This window comes from Octopus bimaculoides, chromosome 7 (assembly GCF_046866305.1).
Source record: "Octopus bimaculoides isolate indiv1 chromosome 7, ASM4686630v1, whole genome shotgun sequence".
NCBI lineage: Eukaryota > Metazoa > Mollusca > Cephalopoda > Octopoda > Octopodidae > Octopus > Octopus bimaculoides.
The window spans coordinates 38,296,999-38,319,498 of NC_142934.1; the positions used below are offsets into that span (position 1 = coordinate 38,296,999).

General features: G+C 35.8%; 1 protein-coding gene across 1 annotated transcript in view; it reads left to right on the forward strand.

Moving 5' to 3' along the window:
* LOC106876157 (uncharacterized) overlaps positions 1–22,500 on the forward strand; it is a 301,548-nt gene that overhangs the window by 100,920 nt on the left and 178,128 nt on the right. Inside the window, exons 24-36 of the mRNA XM_089355802.1 lie at positions 1,349–1,522; positions 2,470–2,643; positions 3,601–3,774; positions 6,565–6,735; positions 9,438–9,611; positions 12,743–12,916; positions 13,549–13,722; positions 15,776–15,949; positions 16,175–16,348; positions 16,626–16,799; positions 18,795–18,968; positions 19,337–19,510; positions 20,010–20,183. Of these exons, the coding sequence (XP_089211928.1) occupies positions 1,349–1,522; positions 2,470–2,643; positions 3,601–3,774; positions 6,565–6,735; positions 9,438–9,611; positions 12,743–12,916; positions 13,549–13,722; positions 15,776–15,949; positions 16,175–16,348; positions 16,626–16,799; positions 18,795–18,968; positions 19,337–19,510; positions 20,010–20,183 (2,259 nt within the window). The remainder of the gene's footprint in view (positions 1–1,348; positions 1,523–2,469; positions 2,644–3,600; positions 3,775–6,564; positions 6,736–9,437; positions 9,612–12,742; positions 12,917–13,548; positions 13,723–15,775; positions 15,950–16,174; positions 16,349–16,625; positions 16,800–18,794; positions 18,969–19,336; positions 19,511–20,009; positions 20,184–22,500) is intronic.

The window sequence follows — 22,500 nt, forward strand, 5'->3', positions numbered from 1 at the left end:
AGCGCCGCTGTGGGTAATACTCTCTGCGAACACACAAAAACTTTTTTCAGAGTTATTTATTTTGAATTGCTAGTATCTCATATCTGATTAACCTTTTATTACGTAACATGCTTCACGATTTTAGTATATATACTTTACTAGTATTTCCTCCTGCGCTCTATATACTTTGGGAATGTGTTAAAGCCTTTTTCGGTGCGACTTTGAATTCTTACTATCGGGTAATTAATTGCATGTTATTACATAACTGACTGCAATTGCTTGGGTTTCAAGGGCCCACAGCTGTTTAACTGTCTGCCGAAGCATCTGAGGAGCCTCGATGGAGTGGATGTAGACGTTTTCAAACGTGAACTTGACCTCTGGCTCGCTGAGATCCCGGATGAGCCAATATCTAGGCAAGAAACTCAAAAGAGGGCAGTAACATCGAACTCCATCCTTCACCAAAAGCCGCTCCGACAAAGCTGGAAAGTGGAAAGATGTTCACACTGGCGGTGCTCCCCTACCCCTCCCCTTCCCTGATACGCTTGATTATTTGAATTTCACTATTATTTCTCTTGATAATTTTTATCTTTTCTCTGTTTATACTTGATCTAATAAGAATAATATAATACACCTAATAATAATAATAATTGATTCCGTTGTATGCATATACATATGTATTCATGTATATATATATATGTATATATATATATGTATATGTAAAAGTGTGTATATATGTATCTATTTATATTTATAACTTAACCTTATGAACTTTCTAAAATTTCTGACGAAGCCAAAGGCACACCCAAGTACCTTCATTTTATTTACCAAATACTTCAGCTGGCAGAAACGTTAGCACGCCGGCGAAATGCCTAGCGGTCGACTTTGCCTTTCATCCTTTCGGGGTCGATAAATTAAGTACCAGTTGCGTACTGGCTCGATGAAATCGACTGCCCCACCCCCACCTAAAATTTCGGGCCTTGTGCCTAGAGTAGAAAAGATCATTTACAGGTATTATCCAATCTTTGTTGATTTACTAATATAATATGCTTATAAGGTTTTTCCTTATATAACGGATATCACCATTCATGAATAACGTGTAAGATGACTTAACCAAATAAGTTATGAACAAAATCCCCTATTTTCTGTGTGTGTGTGTGTGTGTGTGTTTATGTGTGTGCGTGTGTGTGTGTGTGTGTGTGTGTGTGTGTGTGTGTGTGTGTGTGTGTGTTTATGTGTGTGCGTGTGTGTGTGTGTGTGTGTGTGTGTGTGTGTGTGTGTGTGTGTGTACTACTCTACGCAATAAAACCTTTATTCTTAAAATTTCCAAATAAGTCATATGAGACATAAGCCTAATATTTCTGTTTACTAGGAGCAAAAACCCCTGAAACTTTACGCGATGAAATAAAATCTGCGGTTAGACTGAAAGATAAAAATGCTCTGAGAAGGCTCATTGATGAATCAGAGAAATGTGCATATCCAGAGGTTGCCGGTGATCTACGAAGAGCTAGAGATACACTGCAAAGTCTCGGAGGAGGTCGTGGAGGTTTGATATTGAAATATTTAGCTGCATGAATTAACATGAGTATCTCATTATATGCGCTTCTAAATAGTTGCCAAAATAATTGGGTTGTTTTCTTTAAGTAGATTCATTGTTTTGGCAATAAAATTTTGTTTCTATGTATATTGTGACTGAAATAGGCTCTGACATTCACTAATCTATCAAATAATGTAGTTGTCATAAACAATTATAGAACTGTGTGGAAATGGTTATGCAGAGTTCAATACGGTTTCCGTTTCAGTCATTTTCTTCTTTTCAAAGCATTGAAAATAGAAATATGCAGACGGTGAAATCTTAAGTGATAAGTATTTGCGAAAATGCAGTATACACTTAAGGAATTAAGTGTTTTGCGTATCATAGGATATGTACAAACTAGTGGTTGAATCGAGAACCGAGCGTGAAAAGCAATATACTCAAAGATTTAGTTATTCTTTGTTGAGAGAGATATTTGGGACATACCCAATTGCACTCACTTTCACTTTCACTCTCTTCTAATATCAACATTTTATCCTTATTGATACATCTTAATTGTCTCTGTTTCAGTTGATGAGTCTTTATAATTGTTCATACATTTTTCCTACCGAAATTTTATCTCGGATTCATATAACATGGAAGATCCATCTCAGGCACATCAAGTTCCTTATTCGTTTATTAGTACGTTTGGTCATTAGTCTGCTCAGTCAGAGTTGATGTGGGGATTAGCAACAGCAGCCTTGTACTAGACGTTATTCTCTTTCTTTTATAATAACTTACAATATAATAAAAACTATGTAGAAATGCAATGTAAGAGGTTGCCTTGTTTGCTATTGGATTTATCATATTTATTTAAAACAATCACATAATTACTTTAGTCTATAAGTCTAAATTAGCTGTTGAGTATAAAATTCTTCATACGATTATATGATGTCACTATCCTTTATTTTGATTACCAGGAAGTCTAACTCCAGATGACCTTCGTAAGATTTTACAGAATGCTGTTGCACAAAAAGATAAACCTGTAATACAAAGGGCAATTAGTAAATGCATTGCAGTTGGTATGCCAGAACTTGACAATGATATTCTTCAAGCTAGAAAAACGTTGGATATACTCAAAGGAACTTCGGGAGGTTAGCCAAATTTGAAAATCCAAAGCAATTTACTGAATTTTCCAGAAATTGATCACAGAAATATACAAATGACCACCCCCCACGCACGCACATACACACACACACACACACAGAGAAATGTGTATACGTGTGTATATATATATATTTATATAAATATATGTGCACACACAAATGCGTATACATGTGTATTTATATATTTATATAAATATATATGTAGGTAGGTTTATGAATTCATTTTGCAAGATTCTTGATGTGAAATCGTGTGTTGCAACAGGTATTGTTGCATGTCGGGATAGTTGTTTTCTTTTTTTGTTGCCAGATAAAGAAATAAACACACGCACTATATATTTTTTCCACTTCATTCTCTGAATGGAGTAAGTGGAGTAAGAGCACACACGAAAAGGAAACGTGTCGGTGAAGAAGTCACAGGTGTGTGACGAAAGATTTCCGAACAATGGGCATGAGTTGAAATAATAAGATAAGAACAGCAATAAACAAGTGAAGAGAAAATATATAGTGCGTGTGTTTATTTGGCAAAAAAAAAAAAAATGACCGTCCCGAAATACAACAATATATATAGGTATATATGCATGTATACGCGCGCATACATACATACATACATACATACATATATATATATATATATATATATATATATATATATATATATGTGTGTGTGTGTGTGTGTGTGTGTGTGTGAATATACTTATAAATGTAATCAACCGCAATATATTATTACATATCTTATCACATGAAATCATTTTCATGCATTGACCTTAAAAGCATAGTGTTACCGAAACAATTGTAACCATTAATGCAGATGTACTAAATTCATTCTTCGACCCCTTTTTTTACACACACACACACACACACACACACACACACACACACACACACACACACACACATAAAAGAATGATGTATTTATATTCACACAAATATTTTTCCAATCATTAGATTTTAAACCACCCGATGTTTTACGAGATAAGTTAAAGATGGCAATGAGGCAGAAGAACATTCCTGCCTTGCAGAAAGCAATACATGAATGCGAAGCGGCTGAGTATCCGGAGATTGGGACTGACCTCCGAAAAGCCAGAGAAACTTTAGAAAGCCTAGGAGGTGGTCGTGGAGGTTAGCTGTATCCTTTTTTCGTATTAAGATTTGCATGAAGATTATACTCGAAATACAACCCAGAAGTATCTTAAAAGTATCTGTCATATATTATTTAAAGATATACTGCGCACAATATGTCTGCATTTAATATAGTTTCAGTTTTTCATACGGTAATACTTATACGTATATATATATATATATATATATATATATATATATATATATATATATATATATATATATATATAATTGCATACATATAATATGAATATTATTATCTGCATATTATTATAAACTGCATATTATTATTCTCAGCCCATCTGTAAATTGAGTCTAACTCCTGCTGCAGGTGTGTAACATCTCTAGGGTTCTGTATTTTCTGCGAGACTTTCGTATCGTCTGCATAACTAGCAAGGGTGGCTATCCGGGCAGCTGAAGCATATCTGAGAGGGCTACTATGAAAAGCAGTGGTCTCAAGTCAGTGCCCTGTGGAATACCGCTCCCTCTTTGTGTTTTCATTGAGGTGGTTCCATTGGCCACTACTGCTTAACTTCTATCTTTCAGAAAGTCATGTAACCACTCTCCACGTTTTCCAGCTATGCCTAGATCACGCAGTTTGTGGCATATCAAAAGCTTTTGCTAAATCAAGGTATATTACATCCACATTTGAGTTGTTGAGTAAATGCCTCAACACCCAGTTATAGTGCTGTAAGAGCTGGGTCAGGCAGCTCCTACCTGGTCGAAAGCCATGCTGGGTATCACTCAGCAAGATATTTTCTTCAAGGAATGCGATTAGTTTCCTTCTGACTATCCGTTCTATGACTTTGCTGATGTATGAGGTCAGAGAGATAGGCCTAGAGTTTTTGGCATCTGCTCTGCTACCCCTTTATCCCTCCTTCAGCTTGCTTGGCAGTCTGACATTTGCAAGAAAGCTGTGGAAGAGAATCTGTAGAGATTTTGCCAGGGCACGCTTACACGATTTGAAGTGGATTCCTGGGACACCATCAGGACTAGCAGTTGATTTTGCGTCCACCTCATCTATGGCTAATAGTATATCTTATTCGCTAATGTCGATGTATTCCATCGTAACTGTCTCGCTGGTTATAGGTGAAGCGGAAAAGAAATCCACTGGTTTGTTCACTTGTCTGTGTTCCAATGGGGTGGTAAAGACATTTTTGAACTGGTCATTCAGTACGTCACTCATCCTGGTTTGACTATCTGTGAGGGAGCCATCCTTTTGGAAGAGGTGTCCTATATTGCAGCATGCTGACGCTGTTTCTTTCGCATAATGAAAAAAGGCCTTTGGGTTTGGCTTAATGTTTTTTATAACCCAGGCTTATTTGTTTAACCTCTCCCTCACATAGTATTGTTGCAGGCCTTTTTAAATCTCCATCAGTGATGTTTTTAGGCGGGACCTTTCGCTACTTTTGGGATGTTGGTTGAGTCGATTTGCAACTTTCGCCCGTCGACTGATGAGGATCTTCCTCTCCCTTGGAATCTTGTTCTTTTTGTGTTGACCTTGTGCTGTGGGACATATTTCTGGCATATGGTTTGCCCAACAGACATGAGATATTCTAGTTTCATGCCAATGTCTGGTGTGGAGAGACATTTTAACCAGTCCTGTGTGCGGATCTCATTTTGGATCGATTTCCATTCTGCTTTGTAGAAGTTGAGATTAGAGAGATTTGGGGTGCTTCCTGTAGGCTGTATGTCTCTGACAACTTTTGGCCCAAACATAGACAGCTCTGTTATGTTGTGATCCGAGACTAATGTCGGCGTCAATTTCACATCATGAACTATGTCCATATTGTTTGTGAAGCAGAGATCCAAAATGTTATTCGTCCTAATTGGTCTGAGTACAACTTGCTCCATGAATAGGGCATTGGTGAGATTGAGCAGGGACTCCACCTGTACTTGTTTGCAATGAGTCATTCCTGAGACATGAGACCATCGGACCATTTGACATTGTGGAAGTTGATATCACCCATAAGAAATAGGCTCACGTAGTGTTCATTTCTTTTTGCATTTGTTACGAGAAGATTCATTGCGGAACTGTTATTTTAACGAATTATATCTGTTTATAACCCGAAGAGACACATCTGCACCGTCGGATGCTCCTGAACCAGCTGTTAAGTATCCCGCCAGTGAGGGATCGATGCTAGATGTATCGAAACACTTGTAGTGGTTAATAAAAATTCTCGTACCTTCCGTCTCTCATTTAGCATATACATCCTTCCATCCATTCATCCATCCATCCATACATACATACATAGGACTTTGCCTTTCATCCTTTCGGGGTCGAATAAATAAGTACCAGTTACGCAGTGGGGTCGATATAATCGACTTAATCCGTTTGTCTGTCCTTGTTTGTCCCCTCTGTGTGTAGCCCCTTGTGGGTAGTAAAGAAATAACATAAATACATATATGCATATACCCACCAGTCTGGTTAGGCCAGGCCTTAAACTGTTAAGCATATTTGAACTGGTAGCAAGTTTGTGTGTATGTGTATGTATATAAATATATATATATATATATATATATATATATATATATATATATATATATATATATATATATATATATATATATATATGCGTGTGTTTTCGCGCGCGCGTTTTTCACACACATAATGCAAACCACTTGAAGTGACGATTTAACCTCATTTATTCCTGTGTTGGAATAGATCTCCAGTCGATATACAGTGATATATTCTCCCACCACAATAAATCGTATATCGCTGTATTAGTCAACTAATTTAACAATACCTACAATACTTAAAATTTACAAACTATATTTTTTAAACTTCAGGAAGTAAGTCACCTGATTTGTTACGTGAGAAACTGAAGCTGGCAATGAGAAAGAACGATCAAGATTTAATTATGGACAGTATTAATGAGTGCATAGCATCTGGTTTTCCCGAATTAGACGCTGATGTACAGAAAGCGCGTGATACTGTGGGATATTATCAGGAAACTGAGGGTAACATAAACATCATTTATTCATGTGTTTACAATTTGCTTTGGCTTTTGTTTAGTAATACCGTAAATATGCATTTGGAATATATGTCGGAAAAATTATTCATTAGAACATATTTGTTTATCAATCTAGTTGTACAAATTACAAATGGGATGATGAATATATCCCTTAACTCCATAATACTGCCTCAGTGTCATTCCTTAGCTGGGCATCTGGTGGGTTGTGGTGTGTGTGATCTTGGTGAAAAGGGACATTCTCCTGGACGTGTACAAAATATAGGCAAGAGTATTGGTCCTGAATAGATCTGGAAGTTCTATTACAAATGAAATCAGAACACTTAGAACACTACCCGTCTGATAAGGGTACACCATGCACATGCATCACAACCATATGTGCGCGACACGGTCATCTCATATCGAGATAAACAGCGTTTCACCTTGAAGGTGGAGCCCAGTTAGAATTTTCTTCAGACCGAGTTGCCTGTCTCGCTCAAAAGGCCCTTGAATGAGGCATGTTTAAGGAGATCGAACGAAACACACATTTCCAAATGTGTATTATTCAAACCCCAAAGAATTCCTCTCACCACATGGCTATGATTATCTCCTACAGTTTCTGCTCGTGATCAGAAATACAGATATCACCAGCCACTAAGGGAAATGCTCAACTGGTCATGGTCAAACAACTGACAAGCAAATCTGTGGTATTGAGCAGAATATTTGCTGTAACCCATCTTTTCTACCAAGACAAAACATGTACATGATAACACTTCCAATCAGTTAAAATCAGAAGCCATGTGAACAAGTACCTGGTATTGCACCAGGGCATTTATTATTATTATTATTATTATTATTATTATTATTATTATTATTATTATTATTATTATTATTATCATTATTATTATTATTATTATTATTTTATGCTTGACTTTTGTTTTGCATTTGTACAAGTTGGATCCAAGTCTCACCCAGAGACCTCAAGCGACAACAAGTTAGAAGTTCATGTAGGTGTTATGCCTAGGGTACCATATATTTGGATTTGTACAGTTTTGTTCAAGTGAATGTTTAAGAAACCATAAGAAAATTATGTGTTTGCTTTAAAATTTGAGATCACATAGACAGTATTTTACGTAGGATATGGGCAGTTCCCATGAGCACTATCTTTTGAACTTCAGCCATTTTGGGGTTTCCTGGTATCTGAGCTAGGTAGTAATCAGCCCCTTTTGCTATCATTCCTCGTGTACCTATGACAATAGGTATTGTTTTCGTCTTCAGATTCCACATCTTGCTTATTTCTATTTCAAGATCTTTATATTTGCTCAGTTTTTGGTAGGTCTTGACAAATACGTTTATATCGATTGGGACAGTCATATCAATGAGGAGGCATGATTTTTGTCTGAAGTCTTTCAGTATGATGTCTGGCCTATTTGCGTCTATCTTTCTGTCAGTTTGAATGGTGAAGTTCCAGAGGAGTACAATGTGATCATTTTCAAGTACTGGGGGTGGTTTGTGTTCCCACCAGTTTTTATCATGGGGCAAGTCCAGGTTTTTGCATATTACCCAGTGAATATATTGTGCAGCTCTATCATGCCTGTTGAGATACTCTGTAGGCGCAAGCAGACTGCACATGGAGACAACATGATCGATGGTCTCATTTTGTTGTTGGCATATACGACATAATGGGGAGCTGCGGTTCTTTAATATGTTGGCCTGGTAGTTCTTTGTAGGTAGGCATTGATCTTGGGCTGCTATGATAAACCCCTCTGTTTCTGATTTCAAGCCATAGGCCATTAACCATTGGTGGGTAAGGGATTTGTCAATATCTGCATTATTCACTCTCTTTGGGTATTTGCCATTGAGAGGTTTTCCATACCATTTTTCAGTCATAATATCTAAGGCAGCAATTTTTGCACGGGTTTTCAAGCGCTTAGCTTTTTCTGCAGGTGTTTCTAGTTCGTCTAATTCTTGAATTTGTTTCAATTGGAATTCACTTAGATATTCCTTTGCCTGTTTGTTACTGAGTAAGATGCTTTCTTGCTTTCATGTTTTAAGACAAGTTTTAGCATCCATTATTATTATTATTATTATTATTATTATTATTATTATTATTATTATTATTATTATTATTAATATTATTATTATTATTATTATTATTATTATTATTATTATTATTATTATTATTATTATTATTATTATTATTATGTAGGGTGCAGGATGGGCAAATCGTTAGAGCTTCGAAAAAATGATCTGCACACTCACTCACACATTCACATTCACTTGCTCTCCATCCTTATCCCTCGCTCTCTCTCCCTCTCACCACACACACACACACGCACACACGCACACACACACACACGCGCACACAAAAGTTTCTTTATAATTTCTGCCTACCAAATTCACTCATAAGGCATTGGTTAGCCCAGAGCTATAGTAGATGATACTGGAGGAAAGCATGTGGTTATAAATCGAACCTAATCACACAAACATACCTGGTCTAAGAGAACAACTTTTCCTTAATAGTTTAGTAGTCTGCGTGTGGTAAGAGAATGTTTTATTTTATTTGTCTTTATTAAAATTATTTTATATCAAAATTAATTTCTATTAATAGAAAATAAATAAATAAATAAATAAATAAATACACCAAAGCAAAATGAAAAATATAAATATATTTGTTTCCACCTTTGTTGATGATAATTATTTCAATGACAGATCATAAGTCACCCGAAAAATTACGAGACGAGTTAAATGCAGCAATGCGGCAGAAGGACAGATCAAGTTTAGAACGTTCTATATCTGAATGTGAAGAAGCTGGATATCCTGAGATCAGTTCAGATTTGAGCGAAGCTCGAAATGCACTGGAGAGTTTAGGTGGAGGTCGTGGAGGTTAGACTGCTATGATTTTTTCATTGAAATGTAAAGAAAAACGATATGCAAACGTATGCACATTCTGTGAACATACATGCACTATTCTGTATTTTTGCGTGTATGCCGGTATTAATATCTACGCGTGCGTGTGTGTATATGTAAGTATATGCATACGCAAGGAATTGTGTGGTGCATGGTATCTGTTTATAAAAACATCATTGTAATACCACAGGACGGTTTTGACACTGATATCAAGGTGGTTGTCAGTGATTCCCACTGAATTTACGTTCTGAGGATCAGTGAAATGCATGTATGAATATTTATGTGAGGGGTCGACGTGAAAATATGACAAGAATTTAATAGCATAATTACTGAAATATGAATATAATGTAATTACACAGAAATTAAAGAGATGACACCGGAAAAAACAAATGTTATGTAATGAACTTCATTAGCTTACAACTGCTTCTGCTCTATGATGTAGGAGACTCTTAGTTGAGTTCCAGGATAACATCCTATAGCTTCATCAGAGCCTTGAATATGGAGTGTACTTTATTTGGGAAAGTTACATTTTCAGTACATGCAGGCGTTATAAGTGAGAAAGTTTATGTTTATAATTTTGGAAAGTTCTATCCCAAAGTATTAAAAAGCATGCACATATTGGGAGATATAGGGGTAGACGCGCACACTCGATCATATACATATATATATATATATAGATATAGATATATACTTGTATTCACACAGACGCACACACTCACGCGCGCACGCACACAGACATGTACAAAAATGCATGTATACGCCCGTACACATACGCCTGTACACAAATGTACTCGGACAATCACATACACACAAAGCAAAGATAGGAGTATTAGCGCATGTGTTTATCTATATAGTCACACATGTGTGTGTGGCTTAAGTATGTATATATGTCAATCACCAAAATTGTTGGATTAAGGGGGAAAGAACGAAATGTTTGTTAGGTCATCGAGATTGTTTAAGAGATAAGAAAAGAAACAAACTATTGGGATAAGTAGTGGTTAGCCCAGTTCTTAGACGTTTTTGTGTTTTGACTTCAGAGTGTAATCATGCGTGTCGCTTGACGTTTTAAAACTCGAACAAAACAGAGAATCAATTAAAGAATTTTGGGTGTGTAGACATACAGACACACACACACACACACACACACACACACATATACATACATACACACACACATATATATATATAGCTACACATATACATAACATACGAGGGGATAACCAAAAGAAAGAAACCGGAATTTTGCAATATTATTCACTCAGTTTTACATGTTTACGCTTTTATTGCCTTCAGAGCGTTCTCCATTTGAAGCAATGCATCGATCCAGCCGCGTTTTCCACTGTTCGAAGCAGTCCTGGAACTCTTGCAAAGTGATGCCTTTTAACGCCACCGTCGGCTTTTTTCTTCACCTCTTCCACATCTGCAAAATGTTTTCCTTTAAGAACTTTATTCATCCGGGGTAATAGAAAAAAGTCGCAAGAAACAAGATCGGATGAATAGAGAGGGTGAACAAGTGAGGTCATGCCATGTTTGGCAAAACTTGTCTCACACTCAAGGAAGTGTGTGCAGGCGCATTCTCGTGATGAAACCATCACTCTCCACTTTGCGTTCAGGGCGTTTTCGTCTCACTGCCTCTCGAAAACGCTTTAGAACTGTCAAGTAAAATGTTTGGTTAACAGTTTAACCAAGAGGAGCAAATACTGTGTGGACAATTCCTTTCATACCAATGAAACAAATCAGCATCGTCTTGTCATTGGACTTCACTTGACGCACTTGAATGCTTCCATTGACTTGATTGCTTTTTCGTTTCCGGTTCGTAGCCGTAGCACCAGCTTTTGTCCCCAGTGATGACCTTCGGAAAAAGGTTCGGATCAACTTCTGACTGTTCTTTCAGTTCACAACACGCATGCAGTCGTGACAGTTTTTGATTTTCCGTGAGTAAGCAAGGTATAAATTTTACTGCAATTCTTTTCATTTGCAATTCTTCGCTCAAAATTCGTTGGTAGGAGCTCCAGCATACACGAGTCATATCAACAAGTTCGTAAATTGTTCAACAACAATCCTTCAAGATCACTTCATGAATTTTCGTGATGTGAACGAGGTTAATCTACAAGCTAATCGCCCTTGAACGAGGGTAATCTACAAGTGACAAGTGACCATTCCTAAAGCGTGAAAACCACTTGCAAATTTGTCTTTTGCTCATGGTAGCGTACTTGTAAGCTGTTTGAAGCATGAACATTTTTCAGCCGCGTTTGCCCCAGCGGAGAACAGAATTTCACGGAAGCACGCTGTTTCTTTGTTTCAGCCATCGCAAAAATCGACGAACAAGGGCGAAGCACTGCAAAATAAAGACGTACCACGTGGCAGAAGGACTAGACCTAATGCTGCCGGTCGGCAGACTGATGCCTGAGGGTCGCATCAAGTGGCTTCTAGCGGGGGAAGCCTGAACTACAATGGGCTTGTCCCACAGAGAACGTTTCCGGTTACTTTTGTGTACTCCCATCGGACATCTATACAAGACATATACACATAGACATACATACATATATATACATAACTTACATGCATCCCCCCCCCCCACGTTTTTTTCCGGGTTCATCTCTTTTTATTACCACTCTATACTCATATAACATTGTGTTCTGAACCATATGTATTTTGAGTTCACCAGATTATTAGTCTCGCTAAACCTGAGCGAAATATTAAAATACATTATATTCACATGTATGAGTGTTGCGTGTACATGTATGTGTTTTGTGTGTTTGTGTGTGTATGTGTGTTTGTGTTGCGTGCTGTATGTGTGTTTGTGTTGCGTGCTGTATGTGTGTTTGTGTTGCGTGCTGTATGTGTGTGTGTGTGTTGTAAGTGTGTGTGTATGTGATGGTAGTGTCTTCATGAACAGGTATATTGATGTATACTTTTATGCAGAGTATATTTTTAATATAAATAAAATTGTGCTTGCGTATCGGACTGTGTGAATGTATTTATTAAATAAACCTGATTGTACCTTGAATAAGGGAAACATTCGAGCCAGTATGTAGCATTTTGACATGACAATGCTCACGGAAAGTAAAGGTGTTTTTATTGTCAATATATTTTTGGTTTGTTAGGACTAAAAAATCCTGACAGTTTACGTGGCAAACTGAAGATGGCAGTAAGATGGAAAGATAGACCTCATTTGGAAAGCGTTATAAATGAATGTGTAGCATCGGGTTTTCCAGAACTGGAAACAGAAGTACACGAAGCTAGAGATGTACTTGATCTACTTGAAGGAGGAGTTGGAGGTTAGGTTCACTCGAATATTTTGACATTTCTAAAAGAGTCGATTTGCATTGAATCATAATTGGTAAATTTTTTCTACTTAATGCCGTAATTAATTTTCTTTTTGTACATATTTGAAAGAATTAAAATCTTAAATACGTTTTGGTTCTAAAAACTAAACAACAACTATTATGCAAACAGAGAATTGATGCCCCCAAACAAAATAATGTGAAAATTCTAACAAATACTATCAATAAAAGCGAAGGATCAGATATTTTAATTGGATTAAAATAATTTCATTTAACAATTCCAGATTTATTAGTTTGACATAAATTTTGTTTCGCTGTACATTACACATTGAAGACATGTAAATTTAGTATTAAAAGGTAGGAGCTAATTAGAAATGTCTGGTTATGTATCAAAGAAACAATTTTTATGTGTCATCTGCACATATAATATTAGATTGTTTTCACAATGTTTTTGTAATGTGTTGAATTGCGTGTGTTACAATCTCCACTAGTGAATAACACAGTTAATTTAATATTTGCTTTAATTATACATTATTACTGTTTCCCGCTCTCCAATGTTTATTTATTTTATGATTGCCTCAGGTAATTTTGTAATTTATTTTATGATTTATTTATGATTGCCTCAGGTAAAATGTCACCGAAAGCTTTACGTGATAAACTCAAACAAGCAGTCAACTGGAAAGATAGATTACATTTGGAGAAAGCCATTGATGAATGCGAAGGTGCTGGTTACCCTGAACTGGGTAGCGACCTTCGTAGGGCTCGAACAACTTTGCAAAGCATAGGAGGTGGCCTCGGAGGTTAGCAATTAGTTTCTGCAAATCACATCTATTATTTTTAATAGCGCATTAATTGAATCGTTAATTGCGTATTAATTAAATCGTTAGGAAAGGTTTTCGGTTTAAACTTCCGCTTACAATTTTATTTAAAATTTGTACACATATGTAGTTTTTCATTCTAGCTACCAAAATCACAACCGTTTTGAGATTAGGATTAGGGCTTGGGATAGGATTTTGGGTTACTGTTCAGAGTTAGGATTTAGGGTTAGTATCGCAAAATTTCATTGCAAAAAGTCTGTTTTAATTTTCTTTCGTCAAATGCTTCAAACATTTTCGTCAAATACTTTGCGCGCGTACGCGGAGGCAGGGTATTGTAGTCACTCATCTTAGTTTGTTTGTGTGTTTGATCGAACTTACAAGTTTCCTGATAAGCAAGTGGTAATGTTATTTATATCCTACAACGAACTACTGTACGTCTGATTCGCCTGCCATCATTGAAAGACGTTGAAAACACTTCTTAAATTCAAATTCTACGCAATGTTTTATCAGGTCTATTTTAAGCTGTCATCTTCTTAGGCTTCTAATCCTCTTTTAGTCAAGCACTTACAAAGCTTAATTCAGTTCAATTAAAAAGCATGTGTAAGAAACGCATTGTAAGCCAGAATATGATTTAATGTAATTGTCAATTTTTGCAAAAAGAAAAAAGAAACGGAAAAGAAAAAGCATGGCACTATCAGTAATATCTCCACAGTGTGAAGAGAAAGGTTAGATCTGACTGGCTAAAATTACAAAAAAGTTTGGCTTTAAAGTTTCGTAACATTTTTATTATTTATTTCTTCAGAAATTGTGATTTTCGTAACTGGCATGAAAAACTACATCTGTTCAGAAACTTGCGAATCTGTAAAAATACGTTTGGGGTGGTTTGCAGTAAGAACTTGAGGAATGTTTAGGAAAATTAAGCAAACAGAAATAATAAAATTTTGTATCAATAAATACTTACTTAAACCATAATATGAAATAGTAAAAAGATTCCGTGAATTATTTCTTTGCTTCTAAGTTTTGAAGCAAAACAACCTTAATATTTACGTTGCTTCTGCAAAGCAAGACTGCTTTTTAAAAAGCCATTTCACAGTTATTTAATCAAACTGAAGATATGTTTACAACACAATTTGTCTACAGGTCATTTTCCGAACAGGTTGTTGTCTAACGGAACCTCATACTCTTTAACAACACCGCGTAGATAACTATATTTCCAAATAACGTTTGATCAACTGAGAGTAAAGTGTGAGAATGCTCTTCAGTGCAAACCGTATATAAATAAGATTTGTATAAATGTGACGTACATATGAACATCTACGTGCATATATTTCTGCGTGGTCGTGTTGAGAATTTGTTAAATAGTATTAAAATTTCCTCATTTAGGCGCAGGCGTGGCTGTGTGGTAAGAAGCTTGCTTCTTAACCACATGGTTCCAGGCTGAGTCCCACTGTGTGGCACCTTGAGCAAGTGTCAGGCCGACCAAAGCCTTGAGAGTGGATTCAGTAGATGGAAACAGAAAGGAGCCCGTCGTATATATATATATATATATATATATATATATATAGACACATACATACATGTATATGTATGTATATATATCTATCTATCTATCTATCTATCTATCTATCTATCTATCTATCTATCTATCTATATATATATATATATATATATATATATATATATATATATATATACGTATATATATTGTGTCTTTGTTTGTCATCCATCACCGCTTAACAACCGGTGCTGGTGTGTTTACGTCCTTGTAACTTAGTGCTTCGACGAAAAAGGTCCATGGAATAAGTATTAGGCTTAAAAAATAAGTCCCAAGGTCGATTTGTTCGACTAAAACCTTTCAAGGCGGTGTTCCAGCATGGCTGCAATCAAATTATTAAATTAGAGAATAAAAGAATAATCACGTTCAAAACAATTATACCTTGAACAAGGGACCGATAAACACTTATATTGAACACAAGCACGAATAATTTCTATTTTGTGGAATTTCATTTTATTATAATTTCAAACATATTCTCAGGACATAAAACCCCAGAAGGTTTGCGTGAAAAATTGCAGTCTGCAATGTTACAGAAAAACAGGCCGACTCTGGAAAGAATTATTAATGAATGTGTTGCCTCTGGATTTCCTGAATTGGATTCTGATATAAGCCGAGCTAGGGACATCTTGAAAAAGTTAGGTGGTGGTCGTAGAGGTTAGCACTTTTATTTGCCCTTTTATTTGTTTTGAAACTTTATCATTCAATTAGACATTTCATAAATATTTTATTTCTAAGTATATTCATACAATGTATGTAATATTCTGTGCGATGTATAATAATAGAAAAAAGTAACTTATGAATTACTTTAAACTAAATGGTTTATAAATTGTGATATCTAGGTCCTTCAAAATAATTTTATGTGGTTTCTCAATTTATTAGCCTACATGACTCCCGATGCATTGAGAAGTCGGTTAAAAATGGCCATCGACGAAAAAGACCAAGGCAAATTAGAAGCTGTTATTATTGATTGTGAGGAAGCTGTCTATCCAGAACTAGGGTTGGAACTTCGAAAAGCTAGAGATACTTTGACGAGTTTGGGCGGTGGACGAGGAGGTTAGCAGCGTGATGACGTTTATTTTCAGAAATAAAATAAATTATTAATTCAAAGCATTTAATTTTCTACCAGATTTCTTAATACATTATTTTCTAGAAGTTTTCAGTAAAATGTGTAAATTATATAAACAGATTTTTGATTTTGTCATATTTTGAAAGATGCAATTGAAATATCAAATTTTGAGTCATGATTGTCATTTAAATGTATATATCGGTGCATGACGATCTTTAATACGAAGCAATGTTTGAATGTGTAACTTCGCTTTACATCTTGAAGGAGTAAAAAATGCAGAAGTCATTGCGGATAAGATGAAGCGAGCTATTAGACGAAAAGACAGACTAAGTTTGGAAAGAATTATAAACGAGGCAATTGCAGCAGGATTACCAGAATTAGACTCAGAAATTGAAAATGCTCAACAAATTTTGGGTAACCTGGACAATACCACAAAAGGTTGGGAATATATTGCGAGTGCTCTCTTTGAAGATAAAAAAATATTGCATTCCGAATGCAAATTGAGACATTTATTTGCAAAGCTATTATTGTAATAATTTAGTATTGTTTTATATGGATTAATATTATTTCATTTTCTGTCTATATCTCTTCCTATTTCTCTCCTCCTCCTCCTCCTCCTCCTCCTCCTCCTCCTCCTCCTCCTCCTCCTCCTCCTCCTCCTCCTCCTCCTCCTCCTCCTCCTCCTCCTCCTCCTCCTCCTCCCCTTCCCTCCTCCCCTTCCCTCCTCCCCTTCCCTCCTCCCCTTCCCTCCTCCCCTTCCCTCCTCCCCTTCCCTCCTCCCCTTCCCTCCTCCCCTTCCCTCCTCCCCTTCTCTCCTCCCCTTCTCTCCTCCCCTTCTCTCCTCCCCTTCTCCCCCTTCTCTCCTCCCCTCTCCCCTCCCTCACTCCTCTCTCTCTCTATATATAGCACATACGTATATGTACCATATATCCCATTCGGCTCCTTGCCATACCTCCGGAAAAGTCAGAAGTAGTTGTCGAAGAATTTCTACGACTTTACTAGCCCCAATTTTTACTTCATAAATTCCTCTGATTGTAATCCCATGGATTACTGTGTGTTGAGAAAGACACCAATTACTCTGTCTGCAACACCAAGGATAACTGCTTGCGAAGATCATGGAGATGTTCGAAGGTCTTCACAGGGGTATAGTAAGGAATGCATACACCAGGTTTAATAGCCACCATGAGGCCGTGGTGAAAGCTAAAAGCGGCTAATTTGAATAAACTGCTATCTCCCAGCCATGATTAGTTCATACTTTTAAATTCATAAAATACTTTAAAAACTTTTGGATGGGTGACTCTGTTTTCTTTTCCAACTTTAGTCCGAAAATCCTATACGTACATGCATATATACATACATGCATACATACATGTATGTATGTATGTTTATGTAGGAGGTGGGTTTGTAAATGTTTGGGTTGTAAGTGTACATACGTCTTCACATTGTATAATCTCGGAAAAAGCTTGACAGTATACTCTCCCAGTCAAATCTGCAAAGCTTACGAAATAGTCAATTTCGAAATGCTGTCACAGCATTTTGCAGCGACATGTTGTTTCTACACAGTAAATACGTATCACAAGTGCCCATTGTTTATATGTATATATATATATATATGTGTGTGTGTGTGTGTGTGTGTGTGTGTGTGTGTGTGTGTGTGTGCATACGAGAAGTCAAAAATTATCCGCACTTTCGCCATAGCATAGTTTTGTTACTGTCACACTTCCTTCTGCGCATGCGTGCTTAGAGTTGGTGGTATTGTGGTCACGTGATCAGAGTTTGAGCCTGATCACGCCATTTTTCTTTCTGGTTTTACAGTGTAAGCATCCCTGCTCCACTAGTATTGTGCGCCAATGAAGGACAAAGAACAGTGACTCGGGAGATGGTAATGGTGAACCGGTTCACTATTACAGTCTCTCGAGCTTGCTGAATCTTCTCGTCAATGGTGGAAGTTGATAGGTGTCCTGCTCCCTCTTCGTTCGTCACGCTTGTCCGGCCATTTTTAAACTTCTCGATCCACTCATACACACTTCTACGCGGTAGTGTACTGTCCCCGTATTGTGCTAAAAGCCTCCGATGAATTTCAACACCTGACACACCTTCCCACCAGAGAAATCGGATCACTGCTCTTCGTTCTTTTTTTGGTGAGCATTGCTAGTGAAGCGGCCACTGTAAAGCCAGAAAGACAAATGGCGCGATGAGGCTCAAACTTCGATCACACGATCACAATACTACCAACTATAAGCACGCATGCACAGAAGGCAGTGTGATCATATTAAAGATGTTATGGTGAAAGTGCGGGTAACTTTTGACTTCCCCTCATATGTATGTATTTGATACACAAAAATACAAAATGTGTGTATGTGCGCACGCGTATGAGTGTGAGATATTTCTAAACAACATTTCTTTATTAAATAATCATTTTGTGACTATCAGATTCTAAATCTCCTGACGCACTACGTGCCTGGCTGAAAGACGCTTCTAGACAGAAAGACGTTCAAGAATTGGTAAAAGCTATTAATAAGAGTGAAAAGGCCAAGTTTCCTGAGATTTCTTTTACTCTTCGTAAAGCCAGGCGTGTTCTGCAAAGTTTAGGTGGACATAGTGAAGGTTAGCGGTTTCATGTCTATCTACATGTCTTTAATAACCAGCATCTTTATCAGTTAAATTCAAATTATAGAATGTTAATTAAATTACAAAAAGAATCTTTAAATGACATCACGAAGTACGTAAATGACATTATAATGTGTAAGAAAGTCAATTCTCATCATGTTCAATTAAAATTGAAACGTCATAAAAAAGTGGGCGAATGATTTTATAAGGATGATAATTCTATCAAAATGTAGTCCTATTTATATAACTAAATATTGGAATTTGAAAAACGTTCGGACATTTTATAAAGAACATATGAGATTTTAAATAATTAGTGCAATCAGTAAACTAAAACACTTTATAAATTATTTTAATTTGGTTATTAGATGCTAAGACTACAGAGAACCTTTTGGAAAAACTAAGAAATGCAATTAAAGAGAAAGATGTCGTAAAGTTAGAAAAAACAATTAATGACTGCGTGTCAGCTGGTATACCAGAACTTGATTCAGATATACAAGAAGCCCGAGACTTTCTCATCATATTACAAGGTGGTGCAGGAGGTTAGAATTATAATTTTTTGTCAATGAAGTATTAATATGAAAATTATTATCAAATATGTGAATTAAGCATTAAAAAATATTATTTCATATAAAAAATATTTCCTATGCAAATTATTATGGAAATAAAATTATTTTTCAATTTCAATATTTCAATTTCAATTTTCCTTAAAGGTAAGATGTAGAGTTGATAGTTTAAATAACATTATTCTTCTTTTTTCTAAAACTAATGTTAACAATTTTAGCTTGATCTTTTATAATAATTATCTCTCAGTCGAACTGGTATAAGAAACTACAAATAGGCAATACTACATAATTTTGAAATATCTATAGTTTAAAGCGAAAATATGAAGTTTCTTCTTAAAATTTAATATTTCTATTTGATACGAAATACGACACTTCTCTACTGTGATTAATATTTCGAAAGTTTATCTGACGAAAAATAAAAGAATACTATATGATATATTTCACAATATTCCAATTCTCTGAACATTTTTAACAGGTTTCAAAAGCCCTCATATATTGCGAGAAGAAATGAAGCAAGCACGTCAAAAACAAGACAAAGAAGCTTTAGAAATAGTGATTAAGGAATGTGAAGCTGCCGGATACCCGGAACTAAGCTTCGACCTGCAAAAAACAAAATACACGTTACGGTCTGTTACTGGTGGTCGTGAAGGTTAGACTTTGCAATAAATTTCATAACAAATCTTAATCAAAATACCAGAGAGAAAGAGAGAGAGAGAGGAGGGGGGGACAAGGAGGGTGGGGGGGTTGCAACGTCTCTGAAATATTATTATGGCAGGAATTTCTTCAGCTATGCAACGTTCATAAACATATAAAGCGGTATAAACACAGACTAGTATACATACGTTATTATCATTATTATTATTATTTAAGGCGGCGAGCTGGCAGAATCTTCAGCGCGTTAGCCGAAATACTTAGCGGCATTTCGTGTTTTTAAATATTTCAAATATTTTAAATATTTTATATGCTTGTGTTCTAACCTGTAAATTTTATTCCTCTATGATATACCGTGTGAATTTATAATTCATTATGTCTTATATAATATCGACGTTTTTATATCTAATTATGTGTATATCTATGTGTTTATATTATCTATATATTTTTTTAAATGCCTATGTATTTATAAATGTTTTAAAATATTTTTAGATTTTTACGGGCTTATAAATATATATATATATGTCTATATGCTTGTATGTTATCAATACTTCTATTAAGTTGAGCTTTATGTTGTTTTATTAATGTCGAAGAAAGTGCGCATATATATTGAATATTCTGCTGGTTAATAGGTCATGTTCCTCTAGTTTTCCGCTCGTATTGAATTCACTCAAATTATATATATATATATATATATATATATATATATATATATATATACATAGACATACATTCGCACTTCCGCATATACGTATATACATATATGTACATATATACACACACATGGCGCAGATCGTTCAAAGCAGACATAGCAGTAATAAACAGAAAATGGGAAAACATCGAGAGAGTGAGGCTGCCGATAGAGATCAGTAGAGATTGTTGTCTGCCCAATGCGCCACCAGACGTGGGATAGACTAAGGACTAAGGACACACACATATGTATACATATACATCCTTCTGTTACACACCTACAACCGCAGATATACAAGCATATGCATATCTGTATAAAAGAAAGAGACGTATGCACGAAAGTCACTTTTATGCACCGGACACAGTCCTACACTCATATACATACAAACTCGCGTACACATATATACACACACATACACATTTAATATATACATACATATACACATACTCACACACGTACACATTCAAACAATTAAAAAAGAAAAATGAAAAATATATATATAAAATAATAAAAAAAATGTTAAGACATAAGGAAAGCTTGTGCAGGAACATAGTAAAAATGAAGATTCTATCCCTAATCTTGTGGGGACCAAAACAGGTATTTGGTAACAGGTAACAGGTATTTGGCCATATGTGGACATGATCCCAAAAATTCAGTTCTCGAATTTAGACATGTAGCGGGGTCCAAGGAACTTTTCCAGATGAGCCATCTTTCCATATCACAAAGACCACACTTGCCACTACCGTTGGTGTAAGGTTTACACTTAGCCATTATCTTGCAGTAAATCCCATGGCTAACACATTGTTCTTTTAAAAACCATATATGACTGGATAATTTGGTAGTTCTTCGTTTATCCCAGTGTCTGAAGCTTAAGGTGTGATTATTGAACCTTGCTTTAAAATTTCCCCCCGTGAGATCCACATATCTCTTCGGCGAAGCTGTGTTATTAGCGTTCGTAATTTTTCTAAAAGCCAAAACAATGCAAGTTATAAGAAATAATACAAATACTTTTATCTTGGGTGTATTCTATTATATGCATAAATATGCATTTACATATGCTTACATACACATATATACATATATGTATGTATACGTGTGAGTAACGAAATAGAATGTGTTACCAATACTATATTAGTTGATGTATGATTTCTTCTGGCAGTTGAACGATACCAATAGTTTAAAAAAAAATTGCAAATATTCAGTTATAGTTTGAATAGTACTGGTTGTTGAACTATCTGTTCGAGTGAATGTGAACATGATTTCGTATGATAACAGATAGCACAAACGTATTCATGTGCATACCATGTGGTATTAAAACAATTATCAAATTTCGTATTTTAAATTTTATATCTTATATATATATATATATATATATATATATGTAAGTATATAACTGATATTAATTTTTTGAAAATACCACCAGTGGCATCAGTATACAAAATCAGGGAAATAACTAACACTCTAGTTTGTACTACCCATTATCTTGCGAAATCCAGTTTGTAATCTCATTTGGAAAAAAAAATGGCTAGACTGCTTGTATATTTGTACCTATGTGTGTGTGTGTGTGTGCGCGCGCACATAATTTACTCTTTCTGACTAGTAACGATTTTTACACATTCTCGTA